Genomic DNA, 24,578 nt, shown 5'->3' on the forward strand with positions numbered 1-24,578 from the left:
ACTAGTCTACCATAATTTTTGGAAGATACTTAGTATTTAATAAAAATTGGGTAAATAAGACTTAAAAATCAAAATCATTTTTCGACGGGGATAATGGATTTTATAACCCAAAGGCACGAGGTGTCTTGAAAGTGACTAAGCATATATTTCAACCTATTATACAAAACACACACACAGCCTGTCTCACACAGTCACATTGTATGTTATTACAATATAAGACAATGACGATTGCATCTACATACATACAAATGTATATATACATATATATTCGTATGTAGTTATGGGTTTATAGAGAACCAGAAAACGTGGAGGCCTCAACTCAAATAACTCAAAATGTGTAGCTTTCGAAAATCTATAAATGAAAAATTAAGGCTAATCATTTGATATGACAGCAATAGAATTGTTTTTGTTGCGCCTTGTATAGAATATGATTTATGAATATATTAGACAATAATTAGCTATACTTAATATAATAATAAACGACAGCTCTCTTATATATTGATTATTAAAGCAAAAGTCGTTTGGTAAATAGCAAAAACAAAGTATGTTTAGAAATCGAAAATTGTGTTTGAAACTTGAGAGGCATGTATATTAAAATTGTTGGATCGAGTGTATAATGCAAAAATTATATGATATGGTGGAACCTGTCTATATTTTTTAATGCTTCGATTGCTTTACCCGTGAACTTCCAAACTTTATTTGTCTGTTTTTAGATTTGTGGATCTTATTTTCTTATGATGTTAACAAATCATATGAAAAAATCCACAAAATATCAATAACCATGTTATATAAATCATTACGATATATATATATATATATATATATATATATATATATATATATATATATTTACCTCAATTACACGGAAATAGTTTTATTTATATCCATTTGGTCATCCAATAATATGCAGTAAGCGTAGAATAAGTTCCTTTCGAATCTATAATTTTACTTTGATAATATAAATTTTTAATCAGTTTATAACAGATTTTTTTAGTTTTCCAAGTTGTTGAACCAAATCTTTGGTTACACTTGCCATATTGGTTTAGTTGATGGACGAAACAAATAATTAAACGCTAGCATATGTCATATTATATAGCTGAACCAACTCTTTAAAAAAAACTACAGACCTTTACACTAGTTGTTAACCACTATGGTGGTTAATTTCCTCGAAGGGCTAAGATTCGATCCTATCTTTTTTCATGGATTAATTATACCATATGATGATATAAACCCTCCTCTTTTTTTTCGTTAACTATATGAACCCTCTTTGTGAACCCAAAATGAAACCAATGTTTGAAAAACATTACAGATAAAAAAATATATAATAAAGGTTATCAATATATTGAGTCAAAGTATTGTAGCCTTCTTCATTTATATATAAAAATATTCTAACAAGCACAGTAAAGATTTACCGTCATTGTTAATTCACACACTAAGCATTTAATCGGAACCTAGAAAAAAAATTAAGCGGTTTATAATAATAATTTGAAATACTATGACATAAAGCTAATGAAATAAAACTATTTATAATTAATTAATTAATAAATTACATTTTTAAGTACTAAGAAAAACCAATGAATAATTACATTTTATAAAGAAAAAAATGTTTAGTGAATAGAACAAATTTGCTTATTAGTATATTGATATCATACTTTTCTAACTCCAAATTCTAGTTGTTATGCTGTCAAATCCAGTATTATAATAGGTAATTTAACTTTGAAGAATCAGGCGTACGCAACATTTATAGATATAAAAAGTAAGTTTATATTTAAACTATATATTTTTGGTTTTCAATGAGTCCTCACTTTTTTGCTTCCAAAGCGTTTCCATTTTTGGTTTACAAAGCGTCTCCTTTTTAAGAGAGAAAAGATTGGAAGTAAACCTAGGCATGTAGAAAGCTTTTGATTCTTTATCAAATAACCTTAAACTACCAATTCTTTGAACCGGAATACTATCACCATTAGCTATTATAACGTTACCTCTAGCCGGTTTTATATTGTCAAGTAGGTTCGAGTTACTAATCATGTGGTGTGATGCACCAAAGTCAACAACAAGAGACCTATTTGAACTATGAGTGAAGAAGGTTTTACCAGAGTCTTTATTGGCAGCTAGAGATTTGAAGAAGGCTTACAGGTCTGATTTCTTCACATAATCTCCTGACACCATTCCTTCTCCATTCTTTGATGCACCCGCGTCACTTTGTTCGTCTTTAACTCTAGTTATGTTGGCTCTGGGCTCCTTGTTGGTCACACTTGGTCTTAGATGAGGATGCAGAAACCAACACTTATCTTTGGTGTGGTTCTTACGCTTGCAGTGTTCACATCCTCCCTTTGATCTTCTCTCATCAGGTCGATAGGTTCCTTTGTTTGTCATTGAGAGTTCACCTTATCCCATAAACAAACCGAGTGAGCCTTGTTCCTTCTGAATTTGTGAGCAGACATCGTCGAGACTAGGTAGTTTGTCTGCTCGAAGGATATGCTTAATGAGGTCATTAAAGGTCGGATTGAGAGTTAGGAGGAGAGCAAAGACCTTATCTTGTTCCCTTCTCTCATTATACAGTCTGGTCTTCTTGAAACCATTTGGCTTCTTCTTCGAGCTTGGCTTCTTCTTCGTCTTCTTTGGTAGTTTCTCTACCATCTTCTTTGGCGACTTTCTTTGGGGCTCTTGTTCCTTCAATATGGCTCCAAATTCTGTGGCCACATAGTGCGGTTTTGGTGGTCCTTGACCACAAGAGATAGTTTCCTCCCTTAAGAACAGTTGGTAACACAAGTGGTTTTGAGTTTTCCATGTTCTAGTAGTATGACTCTTCGAACGGAGTTTTAACCGTAGAGATTGTTGTAGAAACAGAGTATGAGAGAAATTATACTGAGTGAGCAAGTAGACTAGCGAATATATAAAAGAGTAGGTTTTAGAGAATCAAGGATCGAAAAACATGCTCTAATACCATGTTAGAATTGCAGAAGTAGAATTGCAGAGAGAGAATAAACAAAGAACATAATAGAATACTTAGATAAGATTGCCTCAAATGTAAATTACAAGTCATATATAGAGACTGCTACTACACATGTAGCCGTTGCTAGACATTAAGAATGAAAAAGACAGAACATGGACTTGTTACAGAACGTTTATATTGAGAGCGACATGTGTTGCCTTGTTTGACTAGTTGAACTCGTTCACCAAGACAACATGTGACTTCTCTCTATGACACCCTGCAATCACCATCATCTAGATCCTTCTATTCCAATGTATCGATGCTTATAGGGCCTCTGTTTCACCACATTCTTATACGGATTACAGCCCATCAATGATTGGTACAAACAGTCGTACGGACAGGAGATTACTTGTCACTTATCTCACATCCTTGATCAATATATAGTCCTTAGACCACCACTTACATGCCATTTAATTAGACGATTATCCGCTAATCAGTGTTCATATAAACGTCAGATTGGAAAGACAAGAAATGTACCATTATAGATTTCAGTCTTAATATGCGTTAAACGCAGCGTAACCCACTTTTTGAACTGTTTGTATTGGAGTGGATAATGAAAGAGTAAACGGATGGAATTGGTAGTTGAACTAAAACTCATGGAATGGATCACCTAAACCTTTAACAAATTTTGCTTATTGTCTTACTACATAACATCATTGGTAAACAAAAACCGAAAACACTATTCTCTTTGTCCTTATCGGGTAACATATTCGTTTTTCTGTTTTCCGTTATTAAAAAAAAAAAAAAAAAAAAAAAAAAAAAAAAAAAAAAAACACGCAAATTTTATAGTCTCCAATAATTGATCAAGAATATACTTTGTAGGGATATTAATTATTATTACCACTACTCTTTCATGTCTCCTTCCATTTCTTATTTGTCTTTAAATACTATTCCAATCTCAAACGAAAGGTTGTTTTGTCTCTTTTCTCTTTCTTCTTCATCTCCATCTTCATCTTCATCATCCTCTCATTTCTGTTCTTTTTTTCTCTGTTCGATTCATTGCTTTTCTATACCATAAACATTAATGTAAGAAGTGTTCGGATCTTTATATTGTTGTGTTGAATTCGAGCATGACTACAAGATTCAAAGGGCTTTATCACAAGAGCTTCAAGTGTTTCTCCGACATTTTTGGTAATTGGATTAGAATTCTAGTCTTGTTTAGTTTTATTAAATGGTAATGAATGATCATTAGAATGATAACAATACGGATTAAATGTGGATTTTGTTTTGCAGATGAGGAGGAGGAAGAGATGGAAATTGGATATCCAACAGATGTCCGACACGTCTCACATATTGGTTGGGATAGTTCATCGAGTAGTGCACCTAGTTGGGTAAGACATTTTCTTGCAACAATTTAGAAATTATGGGTTTTTTTTAGAGTTACAACGTTGATAATGTCTCTGTTTTTTTTAATGGTTTTCATTAATTGTTTTTGTAATATCAAATGAAAAAAAAAAAAAAAAAAAAAAGATTACAACGTTGATTGATTCCGGTTAATGGGATTTTGCAGCTACATGAATTCAAGACGAGCAACAATGTTTTAGAGCCAAACTCATCGTGGCCATTTCAAGGCAAGTTCTTTCTATTATTGTTTAACGTTCGGTCAATAAAATAAGCTAATGTATCATTACTCATTGAAACTCATATAAAAAAAAAAGTTTGAGCAGACCATTAGATATATATTACTTAATTGATGAATACATAAAACACTAATATATATGTTTGACAACATAGATTCTAATGAAATGTATTTTTAAAAAATTTATAGATTTGAAATCAGCGATGGAGGCATTTGGAGAAGTTCAAAGCAGCAAAGAGATGGAAAGAGAAACAACAAAACAAAACCTGAAGAAGAAACTCTCTTCAAAAGCTTCTCTATTGTGTAATTCATGGTCACCAAGATTCTCAAGATCAAGCAAGGTCCTTGCTTAATTATTTTTCGTTTCTAATTTCCCATGCCATTGTTTATATAATAATATATGTAGAGAATATAGGTGAGATATCAATCTTAATGCTTCCGTTCAAGATATCAAGTGTGTACAAATTAATACTCATATTGTCTTTGCAATGATATTGGAATGGTTTTACTTTTTTTTTTATCTATGATTATGACTTCTTTTAGTTTAATATGGTTGTGAATGTGATGGGAAAAAAAATTAGTTTGGAAGAAAATCTACTTATTTCACAGTTTCACTACCTCTGTTTATTTACTATTTATGTGTCTTCACAAGTCTATATCCTTTGTTTTTGTCTGCTCATTTTTCATAAAGTGATATTTGGTAAAATTTAGAAGCTTCTGAATTTCTTTTCCATCTTATTTTTCAACAATATAGATGACTTATCGCTATAAGTTTACAACCACTAAAAATTTACTCCCTGTGTCACGTTTTAATAGTTTTTTTTTAGCTAAAACACAAATATTAAAAAACAATAAATCTATTGTCATTAATAAGAACTTAACTAATAGAAGAAAAAAATTATTGCAGAATTCAAATACTCATTAATTATTAGTTTTTTTTTTCTTTTTTGAACAAAGACTCATTAATTAATTATTCGCTTATGCATAAAAACTTGAGAAAATCTAACAAAATAGAACAAACAAAAGTAGTTTAAAATATTTTACAGTAAAACCTCTATAAATTAATAAGGTCGGAACCATGAAATTTTATTAATTTATAGAGGTTTTAATTTATCGATAAATTAATAATTATTAATTTATCGATAAATTAATATTTTATCAATTTATAAAGAGATTTTCTCATTTTCATATTAAAAAAAATCTATTACAAAATAAGATAATTTTGTTATCATTCACATTTTTAAAAAAAAATTCTTAATTTATAATCTTGATTATCGTAATAGGATGACTGTCAATTGTTTAATAGATTATTTAGGTAAAAATGAGAAAGGTTAGAAGTTTAGAGTTTATAAAAAATTGTTATTACTATCCTTCATGGTAATGATGACGTCGCATATAATATTGTGGTATCTTTAAAACTAATTACTAAAGAAGCAATTATCGCATCTATGACTCTTCACAATTTATTGATGAGATTTGAAAATACAACAATGAAAAAATTAGAGATGAGCTCCAACTAAAATGCAAATTCAAGAATAGACAAACAACAATAGAATCATATTTCGCTAGGTTTTCTTAGATATATATATATATATATATATATGATTATTAATTTATGATATTGATGGGACCATATTCTTACATAGGATTTCTAAAAAAATTATTGTCTTATTATTTTATCGAAATGTGTCATTTTTTTCATCGGTTCAACTCGAGATCGGAAGAATTTATTAATTTATAACGAGTATTAATTTAAAAAATATTAATTGATGGAGGTTCCTACTGTATATGCACATGAGTATAACTTTTTGCAATTGCACTAACCTCCCTTAAACAAAATACAATATATCATTTCGAGTATAGAAAATTTAACACTCCCACAAATAAAAATAACACTCATATTTATTCCACCTTGGAAAACAAGTACGTCACATGATCGAATTCAAGTCAGCTCAACTAGACCAACTTCGAGTCAAATCAGTCTAATCTCTTTCGTTTTAGTTTTATTTTGTCGAGTTACATTAATGTTATTGAAGGCTGGTAACATATTATATTATAAATGTAAGTCTATAAGAGCAACTTCAACGGTGGATGCTAAAAAAAGATTGTTAAGTATGTTTATAATTATAATATTTAGAAATAATGAAGTTAAAAACTTTTTTAAAAAACTGTAAAAGGTATGGTCCAATGGTAAATCATAATTTTGGGTTCTTAATTTTTTAAAAAAAATTATTTTGAAAATTATAATATGTTAAGTACAAAGCCATCATTGATTGATATAAACATCATCCAAAACCCTGGAAGAAAAAAAAACAAAACAACAAGTTAGAAATGTATAAGATCCTGAAGACTTGAGAGCAAGCTTTATATGATCCTGGAGAGCAGAGAATGTCTCGCTGCTGCCTGAAAAATCAAGAGGAAAGTATAAGATTAACAAAAATGATGAAGAAAAACAGGGCATTGGCTAAAATCAGACCCTAGAAAAAAATGAATTATGAAGAGTACTCTTGAGTCTTACAGTTGCAAGGTTTTGACATTTGTATGAGAGACTGGCATCCTACAAAATAAAGCTTGTTTAGCTCCATCAAGTCCAGCTATAAGTCATTTGTATGAAGAGTACTCTCGGTAGTATAACCATCTGCAGTAAAGCTTGTTTAGCTCCATCTAGTCCAGCTGCAATAATTAAGCATAAGTGTGTTTCCACATATTGCATCAAAAAGGGAAACAAGAAGATAAGCATAACAATAACACTCACCAACATCATTCCATTTCACAGATGGCTTCTATCCACTATTGTTGTGTTTACCATCTCTACTAACTTATCATCGTGGACATTTCCAGATTCTTTCACAGGTTTTGGGCTCGCAGGAAACTGAAGCTGAAGATGGAGATTCTACAGTTCTCTACATAATCAACGATCAAAAAGAGAATTTTAGTATACAATTAATGCCTTGAAAAATTCAGTGAAGCAATCAATCCTAAACAGAAACATAGCACTTCAACTGATGTTCTCTACATAATCTTAGATGTCGACACTCCAAAGTCACAGCGAAATCTCCCTGGAACTTGTTTGGTTGAGCCATTCGACTGATGTTTGGAAGACAGGTTCAGGAATATGAGATAACTCAATCATCATCATCATAATCAACCTCTCTCACGTGAGATACCTAGCCACCTAGGTAAGAGAATAATTTTGTTGATTGATTCACACACTAGACAGAAAGGTAAAAGCTCACATTGATCAGCCTGGCCAAATTAGAGTCCTTGAAAATCTCACGCCATGGACATGATACTCCGGAAAGTGCAGTGTCATAGTAATCGAGAAATCTCGTTAGCCGAGACATGGGCACAGGCGGATACTTGTCCTATTGGGAAATTAACAAACCAAACCAAAAAAAATTGGGAAATTTTGATTGATTAAGAAGATGAGAGATTGAGAAGGATTGCATGTACCGGCACTTTGTCCAGGAAATCCGCTAGATCTGAAGGACCCATCTTTGCCGCAACATTCGCAAAAGACACTTCCCAATCAGCCGCACCGTTAGCTAGGTTTCGACTGAGCTTCTTCTGGGGCACGACTTGTTGTTTTCAGCAACCAATCAGATAAAAGCTTCTTCTGGGGCACGACTTGTTCTTCTGAGAGAGGAAGAAAAAAGCTTCGGTCGAGAATTCTATTTTTGTTTCTTTTGTTATTTTCAGCAACCAATCAGAGACCAACACATATGAGATGCTTAATGATCCTAAAAATGCTTAAGTTAGGATCGATTTTAACATTTATAATGTATTTTGATTTATTTTTAATGTAAGCATCTCTTTAAAATCCCTTTAAAATCACCGTTGAACTTGCTCTAACACATGGGAATTCGCCTTGGTGATTTTTAAGCAATTTTGAAGGGATCCTCGAATACATCAGCGCTAAACTCTTCATCTTAAGAAAAGTCCTCCAAGTAACAACAAGCGTTATGTTTTTCACTTGTCATCTCCTTACATCCAAATGCTCAGGTATAGGTTCTAAACGATGGAGAAATTCATCATTCTAGCTCATTGGAGATTGCATATGCGAATTATCATGAATATGGTCATTATATATATTACTTGCTTGTTATTGATGGGCTCGTGGATAGCTATAAATGACATTTCGTTCAGTGACCAGTCAAATTTATACTATTATGTTTACAAGCTCATTAAAAATTCGACAAATAAGCTATAAGTCCGAATAACCATTGGTTACAGAAACCCAAAAAAAAAAACGAATGGTCAATAAAGTCATATATACATGTATTCGTAGACTCGTAGTAGGATCATTGGCTTAAGCGGATATAGTAATGGACACACTTTAAAATCTGGACCAAACATTTTTCTGGCAGATATGATCCAGCCCATATATGTCTATATATTTCTTTAGGAAGAATCGCTTTGTAGATAAAGTAGTCGCAAAGAAGGAACTGAAATGATATTGTTCAGTGACCATAAAATGCAACAACTTATGTAAAAAAGTCTTATATATAGCACATATCTTTTTAATTATTTCTATTTCACTGTTGAATAAAAAGAGAATAGTAGCAACTAGCAAGACATGCATTTTAACCCCAAAAAAAATGATTACAAACTTGTAGAAAATCTGAACAGCGCATACGAAAACGACTTGAGAACCAATATCATTCGTTGGTGGTGTCCAATTTCTCAATGCGGTAAATTTTGTGAACTTCAAATTTATAGTCAATTTTAACAGTAATATTTTTTAAAAAAAATTACTTATCAAATTTCTATTAAAATATAAACACAGATAAAAGTTACTGTTAATTATATTGTAAGAGAAAATCTCTGCAAATGGGGTTGTTTTAGAATTTTTTGTTTCTTAAAATGTACTATTACTATTTTCAAAACGTCATTTGTGTCGTTTCTACAATTTTAACTGAACATTGTGTAAACCATGAACATGAGAACATCATAACAACTCTATTTTGTTACTAATTCATGGTCATTTCAATATCTAATAGTTAAATGAATCAACGACTCATATTTCACGGAGCAAATCGCGCATGCAGGAAAATCCATCAACTGAACAATTTGGACAGCGATGTTTCTGACGATTCGTTGATTTCCCCAATCTTACGAACTTTCCTGCCAAATTTTCCTAGCCGTCGAACATGAACTTAATTTATTACCCGACCTATAAACACACACATATATACATGCAAATGGACACATGTGTTGTATGAATCAGTGTTTGGTGAAGAGAGAGTTTGTCGTGTAATGAGAGTTGCATGTGTTCAACAACTTTGTTATGTTTTGTAATTTTCCTTTTGGGATATTTTCTACGGTGAGAATTCCATTTGCGAGGTCGCATCATTGGCGAAGCGCCCTTTGTACGGCCAACATGTGACCTCCTTTGATTTCAACGGTCCACATTAATACTACATTAACGTTACACATATATAATAATAAATCTAATACTCTAGATCCTGTACCTTTTATTGTCGTTAGCATCGATGACGAATGAAAATGACAAACGATACATCGTGTTGTTCGTGTTATTGCTGCCAAAACGATGATGTATATAAGTTAATTATATTTGCCGTTGGTTTACATTTTACACCTATCTATTTTTCAATGATGATTTTGATAATCCAACGATATAATTCTCATTGAATTATATAGCTCAACTTACAAACTAAACTTTGGCACATGTAAATTACTCATTGACTCTTGATAACTATAGACGGCAAGAATATAAAACCAAAATTGGAATTATTTAAGTCCACAAAGGAGGAGAAAATAAAAATCTCGAATATTGAATATTCTTTTCTGTAATATAGAAAATTTAAAAGCAAATTCAAAACATGAAGGTTTCAGATTTTTATATATTCAGTTTAGTCTTTAAAATTTTGATAAATATCAAGAAAATAGTTGATCAGTACGTGTAGACTATTTCCAAAATTGATCTTTGCTTCTTTAACGTAACGTAACGTAAGACCTTAAGACTAAACACTTGGTTTCTTCGTGGTCATAAATATCAAATTCTGAGAAGAAACAAAAAAAAACTAGATAGTTTTATCAAATTCTTAAACCGGAAATTAAAACCACCTCCCCCATATTTTGACGAATGTACCCATACAATTTAAAACCACAAAACCTAATTACAAAGGGTATTTTCGTATATTCCAGAAAAAAAATCTGAATAACCGTAACTTGTCGTTACAGTCAAAAACGAAACCTTTCCCTCCTCTGTTCTCAATCTCTTCCTATAAATTCTCTTCTTCTTCCTCTTTCACTTTCCCAACTAAACAAACGTCTCTTCTCTCTCTATCTCTCTCTCCCTCTCTTAAACCCACCTTGACACCATCGTCTTCTTGAATTACTCACGAAAATAACACACAATGATCTCTTCAGTTAAACCTACTTCATCTTCCTTCTCCACCGCCTTCTCCGGCGGGGTTAGGCGATCAATTCCAACAAAGCTTCAGTTTTCTCCTTTACACATAATCAAAAACTGCCATAACCAAAGCTTCAACTCCAATGCTGTCTACTCCCATCAAAAGCCTCTACACATTTCATCCGCTTCGAGTTTGAAGCGTGAGGTTAAAGTTCAAGCTTACGAGGCGGATCGATCTCGTCCACTAGACATTAATATCGAGCTTCCCAACGAACAGTCGGCGCAGAAGCTTAAAATCGGAATCTACTTCGCGACTTGGTGGGCACTTAACGTTGTTTTCAACATCTACAACAAGAAAGTCCTCAATGCTTTTCCTTACCCGTGGCTTACTTCGACGTTGTCTCTCGCTTGTGGCTCTCTGATGATGCTTGTCTCTTGGGCTACTAGAATCGCAGATGCTCCTAAAACTGATCTTGATTTCTGGAAAACTCTGTTCCCGGTAAGAATTTAGGTTTCTTGAATACTCTGTTTTCCGGTAAAAGTGATCTGTTTTAGGGTAATTATTTAGTAATTACTCTGTTTTACTGTAAGAATTTAAGTTTTACTCTTGATGACGTGTTCCTAGATGGATTTATAATTTGTGTTATTACGATTCAGAGGTCAAGCTAGTTGTAAACTAAAACACTAGAACAGTATGTTTTGTGATTGTCTGATAGTGAAGAGTATGTTTTGTGATTTATGTTTGCTTCTTTTTTTCCTTCAAGGTCGCTGTAGCACACACGATAGGACATGTGGCAGCAACAGTGAGTATGTCAAAAGTAGCAGTTTCCTTCACACACATCATCAAAAGTGGTGAACCAGCGTTTACTGTATTGGTCTCAAGATTATTCATGGGCGAGACTTTTCCTCTTCCTGTCTATCTCTCTCTCTTACCAATCATCGGAGGGTGCGCTCTCGCTGCTGTTACAGAGCTTAACTTCAACATCACTGGTAAAAAATACTCACAATCCTATAAGATTGATTTTTTTCTTTTGTAACCAATGGGATTTCACATTGTGACAGTTGTTTGATTTATATATGGTCTTATGTGAAAAACTTTGGCAGGGTTTATGGGGGCAATGATATCGAATTTGGCATTTGTTTTTCGGAATATATTTTCCAAGAAAGGGATGAAAGGGAACTCAGTGAGCGGAATGAACTACTACGCTTGCTTATCGATGATGTCTCTTTTGATCCTCACTCCATTTGCTATTGCCGTCGAAGGTCCTCAAATGTGGGCTGCTGTTTGGCAAAATGCTGTTTCTCAAGTCGGACCAAACTTTGTCTGGTAAGAACTAAAAACCAAACGAATACTCTTTTTTTTTGTATTTTGTAAAGATTTATAGACTTCCAACTCAAGTGGCAATGAGTGGATTGGTTAATGTCTCTTGTATAAATTGCAAGAAACTTAACGTTTTGCGTTACATTTTTGGTATTCAACAGGTGGGTAGTGGCACAAAGTGTGTTCTACCATTTGTACAATCAGGTCTCATACATGTCCTTAGACCAGATTTCGCCGTTGACTTTCAGTATCGGTAATACGATGAAGCGGATCTCCGTCATTGTTGCATCGATCATCATTTTCCATACCCCGATTCAACCGGTTAATGCACTCGGTGCTGCCATTGCGATTCTTGGAACTTTCCTCTACTCACAGGTAAATAAGACAAACTTCGTTTCTTGGTTAGCCGCCGAATCACTTGGTGATACTAGGTTAAATATTTGGTTTTAGAGTGAAGAATTTATAGTTATAATGAACTTTTCAGTAACGTTATTCCTCTGTTCCTTTTTAACTCTTGAGCAGGCGAAACAGTAAAATGGTTTAGGCAATTTCTTGGGTTGATCTTGAAAAGAAAGAAAAAAATTACTAACATGAAAGTGGCCAGATAGGAGAGAATATTCGGGTGAGATCAACAACGGAAAGTCCTTTTTTCCCGTCAATGAATGTGAACAAAGTGGAGCTTGAAGTTCATGAGTAGGCATGTTATATGATGAGTGTTTGCTTTTATTTTTTTTATTTTTTTTACATTGTATGTATCTTTATATTAGACTAATTATATATTACAGAATTTATTTATGTGTCTTCTGTTTTTTGTTTGAATGATGGTGATAATAAATAAATCAGAGCAATTTTTTAGTCAGAATTCAGACCAGTTACTGAATTATCTTTGGGATTTTTCTCAGTCATTGCATATATATTACTTAGTGACATCACTTGTGTTGTTGAACAATCCACTCAATCTATTCCTTATAATTTTCTAAGAAATTACATAATTCATTTTTGGGTGTCACTGGTAAAACTTTAGATTTTTAGATAATATTTGATTTGGACTGTTATTGAGATTTTAGCAGTTGAGCAGTGAAGAAGATGAGACCTTAATTTGCTAAGATGCAGGAGACGAACAATGCAGATACATGTGAACAGTGGCGGATCTAGAAGAAAAAATAGTGAAAGAGTGTGACCGAATTGATAGCAAGATCAATTTATTGGTTTATGATTAACAATTCTATTGGTGGAAATATGGGAAAATGGATTATATCTGTAAAATAATACAAAAATGAAACGACAGCGTTTAGTGTAAAAAGAAGTAGTTTGGGAGAGAGTCCCACATCGGAGAGCTGAGAGTTTGATAGTAGTGAAAGATGCATATAAAAGAAGGGTCTTGGTCATTTGTTAAAAATCACGCAGCCATGTGGTGAGCACAAAGCGAACTATTCTTTCGCCTTTTACTAAAGAATACCGTGTGCTCTCCACGCTAAGTGGCATACGCCTATTTTTGGAGGGATCGATCTTCGGGTCGACCCAACATTATTATCAGTTTATAACTTTGAACTCAAATTACGTTGAACTCTTGCCATAGTCAATATATTGTTCATTCTTTGTTTCTTGTATCCAGTAGCCACATTTGAAGATAAATTAGATTTTCGGACTATTTTCATTTCAAAATTCAAATATTATGTTAAAGGTGAATTTGGAAACAAAAAGCTGGAATCTGACAAGAATATTTTGATTTTGAATTTTTCCAAACCAAATCCCAGCATATATTAGGTTGACTTGATCATAGAGATGATATATTTAATAACCAGAGAGGCAGAGAGACGAGTCAACAACAACACACAAAGGAGATAATAGACAATGATCATGAGATAAACTGGCTAACGCCGCAAGCAAGAGATAGAAATGTAAGTTTCGAAAAACACACAACTAAGACTCGTAAGAGTTTCGAGCCCATTCACACAACACGAGATAAACGGTAACCCACACAAAATCCAAGAGCTTTTAGAAACATGTTTCTTAGTATTCCTCTCCTTCATCATCCTCATCGTCACCACCTTCAGCACCGACCTCTTCATAATCCTTCTCCAATGCAGCAAGATCCTCACGAGCCTCAGAGAATTCTCCTTCTTCCATACCCTCACCAACATACCAGTGGACGAAAGCACGTTTTGCGTACATAAGATCAAACTTGTGATCAATACGGGAGAATACCTCAGCAACACTCGTGGAGTTGGAGATCATACAGACAGCTCTCTGCACCTTAGCAAGATCACCTCCTGGGACAACAGTTGGTGGCTGGTAGTTGATACCACACTTGAAACCAGTAGGACACCAGTCAACAAACTGGATTGTGCGCTTGGTCTTGATGGTACCAACAGCTGCATTCACGTCCTTGGGAACAACATCACCACGGTACATCAAACAGCAAGCCATGTATTTCCCGTGACGTGGGTCACACTTGGCCATCATGGAAGAAGGCTCAAAAGCACTGTTCGTGATCTCAGCAACTGAGAGCTGCTCGTGGAAGGCTTTCTCTGCAGAGATGACGGGTGCGTAGGAGGAAAGCATAAAGTGGATTCTTGGGTATGGGACCAAGTTGGTTTGGAATTCAGTGACATCAACATTCAAAGCACCATCAAACCTCAGAGAAGCAGTCAAGGAAGAGATAACCTGAAACCAAATAAATAAAGAGAGTAAACACTAGAAACAAAACAGCAGCAGCAAGATTAGTGTTTAATTGTAGGAGGCTGGTTCTATACCTGAGAGACAAGACGGTTAAGGTTAGTGTAGGTTGGCCTCTCAATGCTTAGGGAACGTCTGCAGATGTCATAGATAGCTTCATTGTCGAGGAGAATAGAGACATCGGTGTGTTCCAAGAGTGAGTGAGTGGAGAGGACACTGTTGTAAGGCTCAACAACAGAGGTAGAGACTTGTGGAGATGGGTAAACTGTGAAACCCAACTTGGACTTTTTACCATAGTCAACAGAGAGTCTCTCAAGAAGGAGAGATCCAAGACCAGATCCAGTCCCTCCACCAACAGCGTTGAAGACAAGGAAACCTTGGAGACCAGTACAGTTATCAGCAAGCTTTCTGATACGGTCCAAGCACAGATCAACAATCTCTTTCCCAACTGAGATAATAAGATTTCAAAAATCAAATTAGTCTAATAGAATCAACAAAAAAAAATACACGGGAGATATAAAAACAAGGGATGAGTGAGTATCTTACTGGTGTAATGACCACGGGCGAAGTTGTTAGCTGCGTCTTCTTTACCGCTGATGAGTTGCTCAGGGTGGAAAAGCTGACGGTAAGTACCAGTTCTGACCTCATCGATCACAGTTGGCTCAAGATCAACAAAGACAGCACGTGGGACGTGTTTCCCTGCACCGGTTTCACTGAAGAAGGTGTTGAAAGCATCGTCACCTCCGCCAACGGTCTTGTCACTCGGCATCTGACCATCAGGCTGTGTAAAATCCACATACAAAAAAAAAAAACCACCACAATCAATAAGAGGATCCAAAGATCCAAGACACAGAATCAAATCGAACCTACATTTTGAAAAAAAAAGAATCGGATCTCGAATCAACCAAGGCGTCGCAATCAAACACAGATCTAACATCTACAAGAGTTGTATCGTTCATCGATCTAAACAGCTAGGTACTATAGATCTGCCATTTAAAATGATGAATCCGAAAAACTTAAGGGACAAATATCTCAGATCTGATCTACATAACACACGAAAACACAAAGATCTGAATGTAGATTAGAGGGAAGAGGAAGAGACGAACCTGAATGCCATGTTCAAGGCAGTAAAGCTCCCAGCAAGCATTTCCGACCTGGATACCAGCTTGACCAATGTGGATCGAGATGCACTCTCTCATCTTCGTTTCGGGGAAGGGTAAGATTTAGAAACTTTGAGATTTTACAGAGAAGAAGAGCGACGAAGGAAGAAGAAGGGCGTTTATGAAGACGCTCTTCTTTTTTTCTAGATCTGAATTTTGTTTTTTTTTTTGATTTCTAGGTTTTCCCCCAAAGGTGTTTGTCTATATTTATAAGCCCAACGTATCCCTCCCATCTGCACGTATATGACACGTGTAAATGGTGTAATTAGGTTGCTGTTAAACCACGTTATGTGTAATTTGGTGTATTTTCTAATTTTGAATTTTGCTCGTTTCGCTTCGTTTGAACGTTTGTTTTTATTTTTGAAAAAAAAAAAACAAAAAAATCCCTTCAATTGTGGGGAATTAAACCGGATCAAATCGATATTTAAAGTAAACCGAAACGATGAGAACTGAACCAAAATCTTCGATTGACGAAGCTTTTGACTGATCTTTGGCGGCTGCACGGCCATTGTTTTTCGTGTTGCCGAGTCTTTTTCGTTCATCATGGCTTCCACTTTCCAGCTTCAGCATGTTTTTTCTAGCTTAATTAATCACTAAATCCTAACTTTTTGTCCAAAAAAAAAAAAAAACAAAACAAAATCCTACTCTTAAAAAAATATATCCTAAATGACGACAAAAAAAAAATGTATCCTAAATTTAAATTAGTTAACCAAAATCTTTAAAATAAATCTGAAAATCCTTAAAAATCTATACTTTTGATGGTATTTTTGGAACATGTGTATTTTTTGACAACAAAACTTGAAAATATGGTATTTTGAGAAATTTATCCTATATCTAAGTCATATCCTATACAAATTTAGCTTTTTTGGTCAAAGTAAAAATGTCTTCATCTCTTCCTGTAAATCAAATAAAAATGTTAAATATTATTTTCATATTACTATACAAATATTAAAAATTGATCTAAGACTTGAAAAAACAAATAAAAAATAATGGGATCTAAATTGAAGGTAACAATTTTTTTTTTCTTTCTGTAAGATAGTAAGATACTATGACGCAAATTACTCAAATGTATTTATTTGTTCTCCAAACTCGGTAGATTACTAATTTTCTAAATCTTTTTTTTTCTATCCAAAACTTCAACATTTTATGTGTACGTTAAATTAAAAAATGTTTACGTTATGTTTCTTTTTGTCCGGTAAACTAGTGGTTAAACATTTTAGATTTGACTCTCTAATCCCGATAAATGGTAATAAGTTGTACAATTTGAAATCTAAGGATATTTTCGTAATTTAGTTATAACCGGTATACGAAAACATTTTAGAGTTTTTTAATGTTTTCAAACCAACACTACGCCGAATATGTGAAAAAATCCTTTTGAGGTACATTTGCATAAATTGTCTTTTGGATTTCTTGTTGTATTTATATTCCGTTCACTAAGGGTCTGCGGCTCCAGAGAGAGTTAGTAAGATGGTGGTTTCAATGTCAACCTCTGCTTAACTTTGCTAGAATGACTATATGTCTCTTAACGGAATGCATTTTTGTAGACAGTCTTTGGAGTTTATTTTGCCTCGCTTTGGTGTGAGATTGTATGGATCACTTTGATGGTCTTTCCGTTTTCCTTTGTACTGAGGGTTTTGTTAGACTTGTTCTAACTTTTTCTATGGGTAAGGGCTTGGTCCCATTTTTTTAGCTTTGGCGACTATTGTGTTGTAGATGCGTTGTTGGAAGGTCAAGTTTTCCTTTGACCCTATCTCCTATCTCTTTAGGTTTTTTCCTCTTAATGTCGTTGTTGTATTCGTCGTTGAGTTCTCAGTTCCGGCTCTTTTGTATGTACCATCCTCCTCTAATGGAATGTAAACAAGGATAGTCTCATTCGTCTCATTACGTGACTATATACTATTTGCTTAGATAACCAAATTAGATGGGCTTCTATTGGATTTTTCAATGTCATAAACTGATACTTTTGGGCTTGTTATGAATGTTCCAATAGTTATGACGGGATAGCCCATTACATGCATGTCATCTGTGCGGTCCGGGTATTTCGTTGGCTGTTTTAAAGACGATTCCGATAAAAATGATGCATGTGTTGTGGGACTTGTGGTCATGTGGCATTCGCATGAACATTATCTCCAACAAACAAATCACAATGAGCGTTTGATTTAACAATGATTAGACGAATAATAATATGAAATTAATATTTTACTAGATTGTGATCTTATTTTCTGTGAAGTTGGTGCGACGACACCCACCAAAAGAAAAAAAGAAAAAACGTAATTCAATTCCAACTTGTGATTCCAATTATTTTGTGCTAATCTTATCGGCGGACGAGATGGAGACATTTATACATATCATATTCGAGAAGATTTGGAAACTGTTGTTGGTCAATTACTAGATAAAGTATTTATTATTTAAGGTTTCGACTTAATCACATAATTTTTGGGGTCTTAAATCAAATAATCTTTTATAATTTTTGGGTGAACTACAACCATCTAAAACTACAATAAATTATCTTTACAACTACACTGAAAAAGGCCCAAGTGCTACGTTCATTTGATTGGACGTGATGGGGAGATCTCACATCTCGTCTCGTCTCGCCTCATTACAAAAACGTTATCTATCGAAGATATGGCAAGACAAACTTACTCAACTCACGGAATCTTATTCTTTTTCGGTTTGGTAACGAAGGGCAAACAACCGACTAGACATCTTTTAATCTTTACTCCTTTTCCAATACCTACCTACTAATACCATCGATTCAAATGACTTTTTTTTTTGTCTTTGTTTTTTAGGATTGTTTTTATTAGGAGGATACTAGAAAGTAAAAACTAACCTCAAGAGAGAGGCTTTGAGACCGTCTCTCTTTTTTTTTTTTTTTTGGGCAAATAAGTTAGAATCAATGTTTTGACGAGATACTTTTTGTGGAGAAAAATTAGAAAACCGAATCAATTTAATAGATGCTTTTTATTTTTCACACATATTAAATAAATAAGTTAAAATTTGATTACAACGTTTTTTGTGATTCATATATAATTTTCTATAACTCTAACCAATAGTATTTACTAAATTCAGTCATTTATCTTGAAATGTAGATTCATCATCAGTAACTATAATAAAAATGCATAGAAAACTTAAAATTTTTAAAATAAAACATCTATCAATTTGAATAGGGACGGAGTATAATTTTCAAAGTATTTGTTAAAAACTCAGTAAGATTCATATTGTAAAATGAAAAACAAAAGAACTAATTGAACTGTTTGACAAAAAAAAAACTAATTGAACTAATAAAGCTTTATGTCTCACCAAGCACCATTTTTGATAAATCGGTTTACCATTCATTGGTTAATCATGGATAGGATAATCCCACATTAATACACCTAATCATGTTAGTTACCATTCTGGGCCATCGTCATCACCTACTCCCTAGCCATGAATAGAAAATGATAAACAAGAAGCAAAAATGGTCCCATAAGCTTTCATTTTTGTCTTTGTTCAAAAAAAAAAAAAAAAAAAAAAAAAAACTTTCATTTTTGTCATGGAACACATTATATCGTTATGTAACTTTAAGAATTAAGATGGTTAATGGACACTCTCTCAACTAATTTGACCCCAAATTAAATTTTGTTGCTAGGGACAAACTTATTATCCACATTTATTGAGTCAAGACCCTTTCCAATTTTGACGTTGCTCCTTTTATATACCTTTGTTGTTTTCTCTATTTAACTTGGCGACTTTTCCCAGTTGATTCTTAAATATTATACATAGAGTAGACAGATTTTGACAATTTCTCAATAAGGTAGACCAAAAGATCACACGTTTCTTACATGTACGTACGTATATATAATAGTATATAACAATATCTGAAGACACACAAGATAACAAAGGAACAATGAAAACTTTAACCAGTTTCGTAATTATCATCTTCCTACAAAGCTTATTAGTTCATATTTTTTGTCTTCATCAAACTTCTTCAAATGGCATTTTAGAATATTCATCTTCAACTTTTCCTTCTGATTTTCTCTTTGGTACAGCTTCTTCCGCTTACCAGGTACTTCTTTATATTCCCTTTGGTTTTTTATATAATTTTAAAAACTTTTTTCTACATTCATTTTTTTAAAAATAATGTTTCTTCTTTTTGTTATGTAATTTGATGTAAAAGTATGAAGGTGCGTTCTCTACCGATGGAAAAAGTTTGAACAATTGGGATGTCTTTACCCATGAAAACCCTGGTATATAATAAGATTTTGGTATCCATTTCGTTTTTTTTTTAACGTTAGCTTAGAATTTTGGTTATTCACTTATTCGATTGAAAAGTATGTATTTTATTTTGGTTTCCATTTGATTTATCTTTCATTAAAAACAGTTTTAGAATAGCTTAGATTATATATATATATATATATATATGGGAATTGCAGGGAAAATACTTGACGAGAACAATGGAGATATAGCGGTGGATCAATATCATCGATTTAGGGTTATTTCTCTTATGAATAATTTTTATATTTCCTTCTTGTCAACTTGTTTTTATCTTATGATATTCTGAAATGATTTGATATTATGTCTTATTTTATATTATCTACTATAATATGCTTAGGAGGACATCCAACTGATGACTTTCCTTGGAGTGAACAGTTATAGGTTTTCAATTTCGTGGAGTAGAGTATTACCTAGTAAGTCCTATTTGAATTAAGCATTGCTTGGTAATAATAATAAAAAAAATCGATTGTATCATTACTATCCAGAGATGATAGATATAAAAGATCGAAACTGAATCTAACTATTTGGGAATAAAGTAACCAAAGTTTATTATTTGTGAGCAGGAGGGAAACTTGGAGGGATCAATTATTCGGGAATAAAGTATTACAACATATTGATTAACTCTCTTATTAGTAGAGGTAGTATTGGTCTCTTACGTCTTATTATAACTACTCAATCCGTTTTATATTTCTATTTTATAAAAATGTTGTTTTGTGTTTTTAATGCAAATTTTTATTTAAATTTCAATGTTACTCCTATTATGTGATTTCATTCATTAGAGAAAGAGTATTATATAGAAAATGCTAAAAATATTAGTATTAAATTATGTATAACTAATTTGTGTGAAAATGCTAAAATAACACGCTTTATTAGAGGGTATTATTTTAATTGAGTACTATAATCTCAGATATTGACTGCCGAAAAGATGATCTCAGTGATTAATTAATTATTCTCCAAACATATAATTTAACGTAATTTTTTAAGTTGTTACCACTAATGAATCCAGGGATCAAACCATTCGTGACGTTGAACCATATGGACTATCCTCAAGAGCTCGAGAACCGGTTTCAAAGTTGGTTAAACCCCGAGATGCAGTGAGTGTTTAAATAGAAATATAGAATTACTATTTATATATTAACCCTAATTACTACAATTGCAGTGAATTTTATGAACATTTTTTTGTCTTTTGCTTGTGATTTTAATAGGAATGAATTTGGTTATCTAGCTGATATATGTTTCAAGCATTTTGGTAACCGAGTTAAATATTGGACCACGCTAAACGAACCAAATCAACAGGTAATCTTAGCCTATATAACGGGTAGATTTCCACCGTCCCGTTGCTCCTCACCGTACGGGAACTGTAGCCGGGGAAATTCAGAAATCGAACCTTTCATAGCCGCGCATAACATGATCCTCGCACACGCAAAAGCGGTTAACATATACAAGACCAAATATCAAGTAATTTAACTTATGTATATATATACATAAAACATGACTTTCATAAGTTATAGATATAAATATAATATAGTTTTTTCGTAGAGAGAACAAAAGGGAAGCATTGGCATTGTGGTACAAACATCATGGTTTGAACCCATTAGTGATTCCATTGCGGATAAAGATGCTGCTGAGAGAGCTCAGTCATTTTACTCGAATTGGTATGTTAATATTACTAAATATGATATCTTATTTCTAGATATTAAGTATAGTTCACTCATATATATTGTCTTATCTATTTGTATTCTAACATACTAGGATTTTAGATCCCGTCATATATGGGAAATATCCAAAAGAAATGGTAAATATTCTTGGAACAGCCTTGCCGCAATTTTCAAGCAATCAAGTGAAGAGCTTAAACAACTCAAAAGTAGATTTCATTGGTATTAATCACTATACAAGTTACTTCATTCAAGATTGTTTGACCTCTTCTTGTAATGCCGGATACGGAGCTTTTAAGGCCGAAGGATTTGCTCTCAAATTAGACCGGAAAGGCAATGTTTCTATTGGAGAACTTGTAAGTACATTCATTCGTAGTTTCTTATATTTCAATATTCGCGACTCCTTTAGTAAGCTTTTTTTTTCAGTAATATTTTTTATCGTATGATATATAGACCGATGTAGATTGGCAACATATTGATCCGGAAGGATTCCACAAGATGTTGAATTATTTAACAGATAGGTACCCAAACATACCGATGTTCATAACCGAAAACGGTACAAGACCTCGAGATTTAACCAATGATTAAGTCAATGAGTCATGATCCATTTTAAAATCAATGAACAATTATTATTAATGGCTTGAAGGTTTTGGAGACTTGCAAAAACCTGAAACAACGGATAAAGAACTTCTACATGATACAAAAAGGATCCAATACATCAGTGGATACTTGGAAGCTTTACAAGTAGCAATGAGGTAAATGATTATATTTACGTAAAGTTCAGGCAACGATCCAGTTCTGAATTTTGATCAATGCATTTTTAGTTAGTTTTTTTAACCATTTTATCTAATGCCAATTTACTAATTCTAATATAAGTTGTGATTTTTGTTTTTTGGTAGGGATGGAGCAAATGTGAAGGGTTATTTTGTGTGGTCACTATTAGATAATTTTGAGTGGTTGGACGGATACAAGCTTCGATTTGGTCTATTCCACGTTGATTATACTACTCTTAAAAGGACACCAAAAGAATCAGCTTCATGGTACAAGAACTTTATCGAAGAACACGTGAATAGAAGAGAACTCGTTGATAATTAACAAATACATTAACATTTATTTATTCGTATACATTGTCAAAGAAAGTCAAACCACTAAAGTTTAAAACTTATCATTGTTGAATGATTGAAGTTTGTTTTTTCTTCTAAAAGTAAAATGTTTGATATGTTACATGATTATTTGTCTAATCTTGTACGATAACTGATGAACACGTGAATAGAAGAGAACTATACAATTTAATTATTGAAGATTTCTTCTTTGTAACATATTGAAGAACACGTAAAGGAAATAATATATTACTTTGGGTCAACACTAATTCCAATTCATTTCACTCTCAGAACTTTTTAATTTACAAAAGTACCCATACACGTTTATTGGTTGGAAAGAAAACTGTTGAACATTTCTATTTTGAAATATAAATCATCTACGTAATGTCTAACTGTGAGGTATTGCTTAAAGATAAAAAGTTAGTAAATTACAGATAGACTATCGATTTAGTTAAACAAACTAAAGAAAAAGACACTGGAACAAATGATAACGTAAATTTGGCAACATATATTAATATGGTTGCGTGGTTGATGTATTCCTCTGGTCTTTTTACGACAAGATCGTTTCTAGGTACATAGAAGTCAACTTCTCTGCCATATAAACTGTATAACAGTTATTCGTGACAAATCAGGTTTAATAATCTTTTTTTTTTTTAAATTAAAAAGTATAAGTTTATTTGCAACATTTTAATGGAGAATTAAAATTTTAAAATGTTTGCGTGGTTGAGTTAATCGTATAGTCCCCATCGTTGATAACTTCAAATTTTATAGATATATATATACTAGAGATCTAAATTCAGCAGAAAAAAATAGCTAAAGAGTTGAATAAGAAGAAGAAGATGTCAATTTATAAATCTATTGTGATTATCATTTTTTCTCTCCTACTTTTCGTATTTCTTGCAGTATACGCTACCTTGTTCTGTGAAAAAATTTCAGACACTGGAAACTTCAAAAGAAGTAAGTTGAGATACGAAACGTCCGACGATAGCTATGAAGCTAAGGGAAGCCACGTAACTGATCCTATCCACAGCCGCCGGACCACCAACTCCTTAACCAAACTGGTCAACATTCTCGGCCGCACCACCACTTCTTGTTCGAAACCGTAAGTTTTTTATTTTTTTACTTGCATTTAGATCTCCCAATTCTTAGTATGTTGCAAAGGAATTGAGTAATTGTAGAAAAAGGTTAGTTTTGAATTAGTCGTGTCATAGAATCGTAAATTATGGCGACGAATGTCAAAATATTTAACACGCGAGTAATATTATAAGATTTTTTCAGTGAACACGTTTGTTGTTAACAAGTTGGATAACATTAATTGATAAATATTTTAGGCTGTCAATAACGTGAAATATTGAGTTTTTAATCTTAAACCATGAACAGTGTCAGCATTTATTACAAACTACTAAGCTATAAATCATATTTTCACGTTGTAAAGTTACAAATTTTAAAATCTATTTTATCA

At 33.0% G+C, this 24,578-nt stretch overlaps 4 protein-coding genes, 1 long non-coding RNA gene and 1 other non-coding gene across 11 annotated transcripts; 4 read left to right on the top strand and 2 right to left on the bottom strand.

The window, feature by feature from the left end:
* Positions 1–3,805: 3,805 nt before the first annotated feature.
* Positions 3,806–5,093, top strand: LOC104703776 (CRIB domain-containing protein RIC9). The gene is made up of 4 exons (XM_010419852.3): positions 3,806–4,123; positions 4,226–4,323; positions 4,503–4,563; positions 4,761–5,093. Exons 1-4 carry the CDS (start codon positions 4,063–4,065, stop codon positions 4,922–4,924), a joined length of 384 nt encoding a protein of 127 aa, XP_010418154.1. The 5' UTR covers positions 3,806–4,062; the 3' UTR covers positions 4,925–5,093.
* A 1,584-nt stretch (positions 5,094–6,677) lies between these two features.
* On the bottom strand, positions 6,678–8,312 carry LOC104703777 (uncharacterized). 2 transcript variants are annotated; one of them, XR_015562701.1, is made up of 5 exons: positions 8,025–8,312; positions 7,808–7,936; positions 7,327–7,474; positions 7,090–7,244; positions 6,678–6,974 (listed from the first exon to the last, which is right to left on the bottom strand). It is a non-coding gene; the product is annotated as an uncharacterized LOC104703777 (long non-coding RNA). The 2 variants fall into 2 exon arrangements; XR_015562702.1 differs by having other exon boundaries at positions 7,588–7,936; positions 8,025–8,231.
* Positions 8,313–10,818: 2,506 nt separating this feature from the next.
* Positions 10,819–13,127, top strand: LOC104703778 (glucose-6-phosphate/phosphate translocator 2, chloroplastic). Its single transcript, XM_010419853.3, has 5 exons — positions 10,819–11,446; positions 11,712–11,937; positions 12,052–12,274; positions 12,430–12,643; positions 12,791–13,127. The coding sequence occupies exons 1-5, from the start codon at positions 10,952–10,954 to the stop codon at positions 12,800–12,802; spliced, it is 1,170 nt and encodes a 389-aa protein (XP_010418155.1). The 5' UTR covers positions 10,819–10,951; the 3' UTR covers positions 12,803–13,127.
* Positions 13,128–13,673: 546 nt separating this feature from the next.
* LOC147941973 (U5 spliceosomal RNA) lies at positions 13,674–13,789 on the top strand. The gene has a single exon (XR_015563039.1). It is a non-coding gene; the product is annotated as a U5 spliceosomal RNA (small nuclear RNA).
* Positions 13,790–14,041: 252 nt separating this feature from the next.
* On the bottom strand, positions 14,042–16,503 carry LOC104703779 (tubulin alpha-2 chain). The gene is made up of 4 exons (XM_010419854.3): positions 16,054–16,503; positions 15,494–15,728; positions 15,025–15,395; positions 14,042–14,935 (listed from the first exon to the last, which is right to left on the bottom strand). The coding sequence occupies exons 1-4, from the start codon at positions 16,144–16,146 to the stop codon at positions 14,282–14,284; spliced, it is 1,353 nt and encodes a 450-aa protein (XP_010418156.1). The 5' UTR covers positions 16,147–16,503; the 3' UTR covers positions 14,042–14,281.
* A 3,469-nt stretch (positions 16,504–19,972) lies between these two features.
* Positions 19,973–23,312, top strand: LOC104703781 (beta-glucosidase 45). Of its 5 annotated transcripts, XM_019228098.2 has the most exons (12): positions 19,979–20,152; positions 20,264–20,333; positions 20,520–20,578; positions 20,699–20,774; positions 20,925–20,999; positions 21,368–21,455; positions 21,567–21,819; positions 21,901–22,016; positions 22,114–22,372; positions 22,470–22,572; positions 22,663–22,771; positions 22,916–23,312. In XM_019228098.2, exons 1-12 carry the CDS (start codon positions 19,994–19,996, stop codon positions 23,109–23,111), a joined length of 1,563 nt encoding a protein of 520 aa, XP_019083643.1. In that variant the 5' UTR covers positions 19,979–19,993; the 3' UTR covers positions 23,112–23,312. The 5 variants fall into 5 exon arrangements, with proteins under 5 accessions (XP_019083645.1, XP_087316208.1, XP_019083643.1 ...); XM_019228100.2 differs by lacking the exon at positions 20,520–20,578 and having other exon boundaries at positions 19,973–20,152; XM_087460082.1 differs by lacking the exon at positions 20,520–20,578 and having other exon boundaries at positions 19,973–20,152; positions 21,658–21,819.
* Positions 23,313–24,578: the final 1,266 nt, after the last annotated feature.

The sequence above is a fragment of the Camelina sativa genome, chromosome 7, assembly GCF_030686135.1.
Source record: "Camelina sativa cultivar CO46 ecotype springtype chromosome 7, ASM3068613v1".
Taxonomy (NCBI): Eukaryota; Viridiplantae; Streptophyta; class Magnoliopsida; order Brassicales; family Brassicaceae; genus Camelina; species Camelina sativa.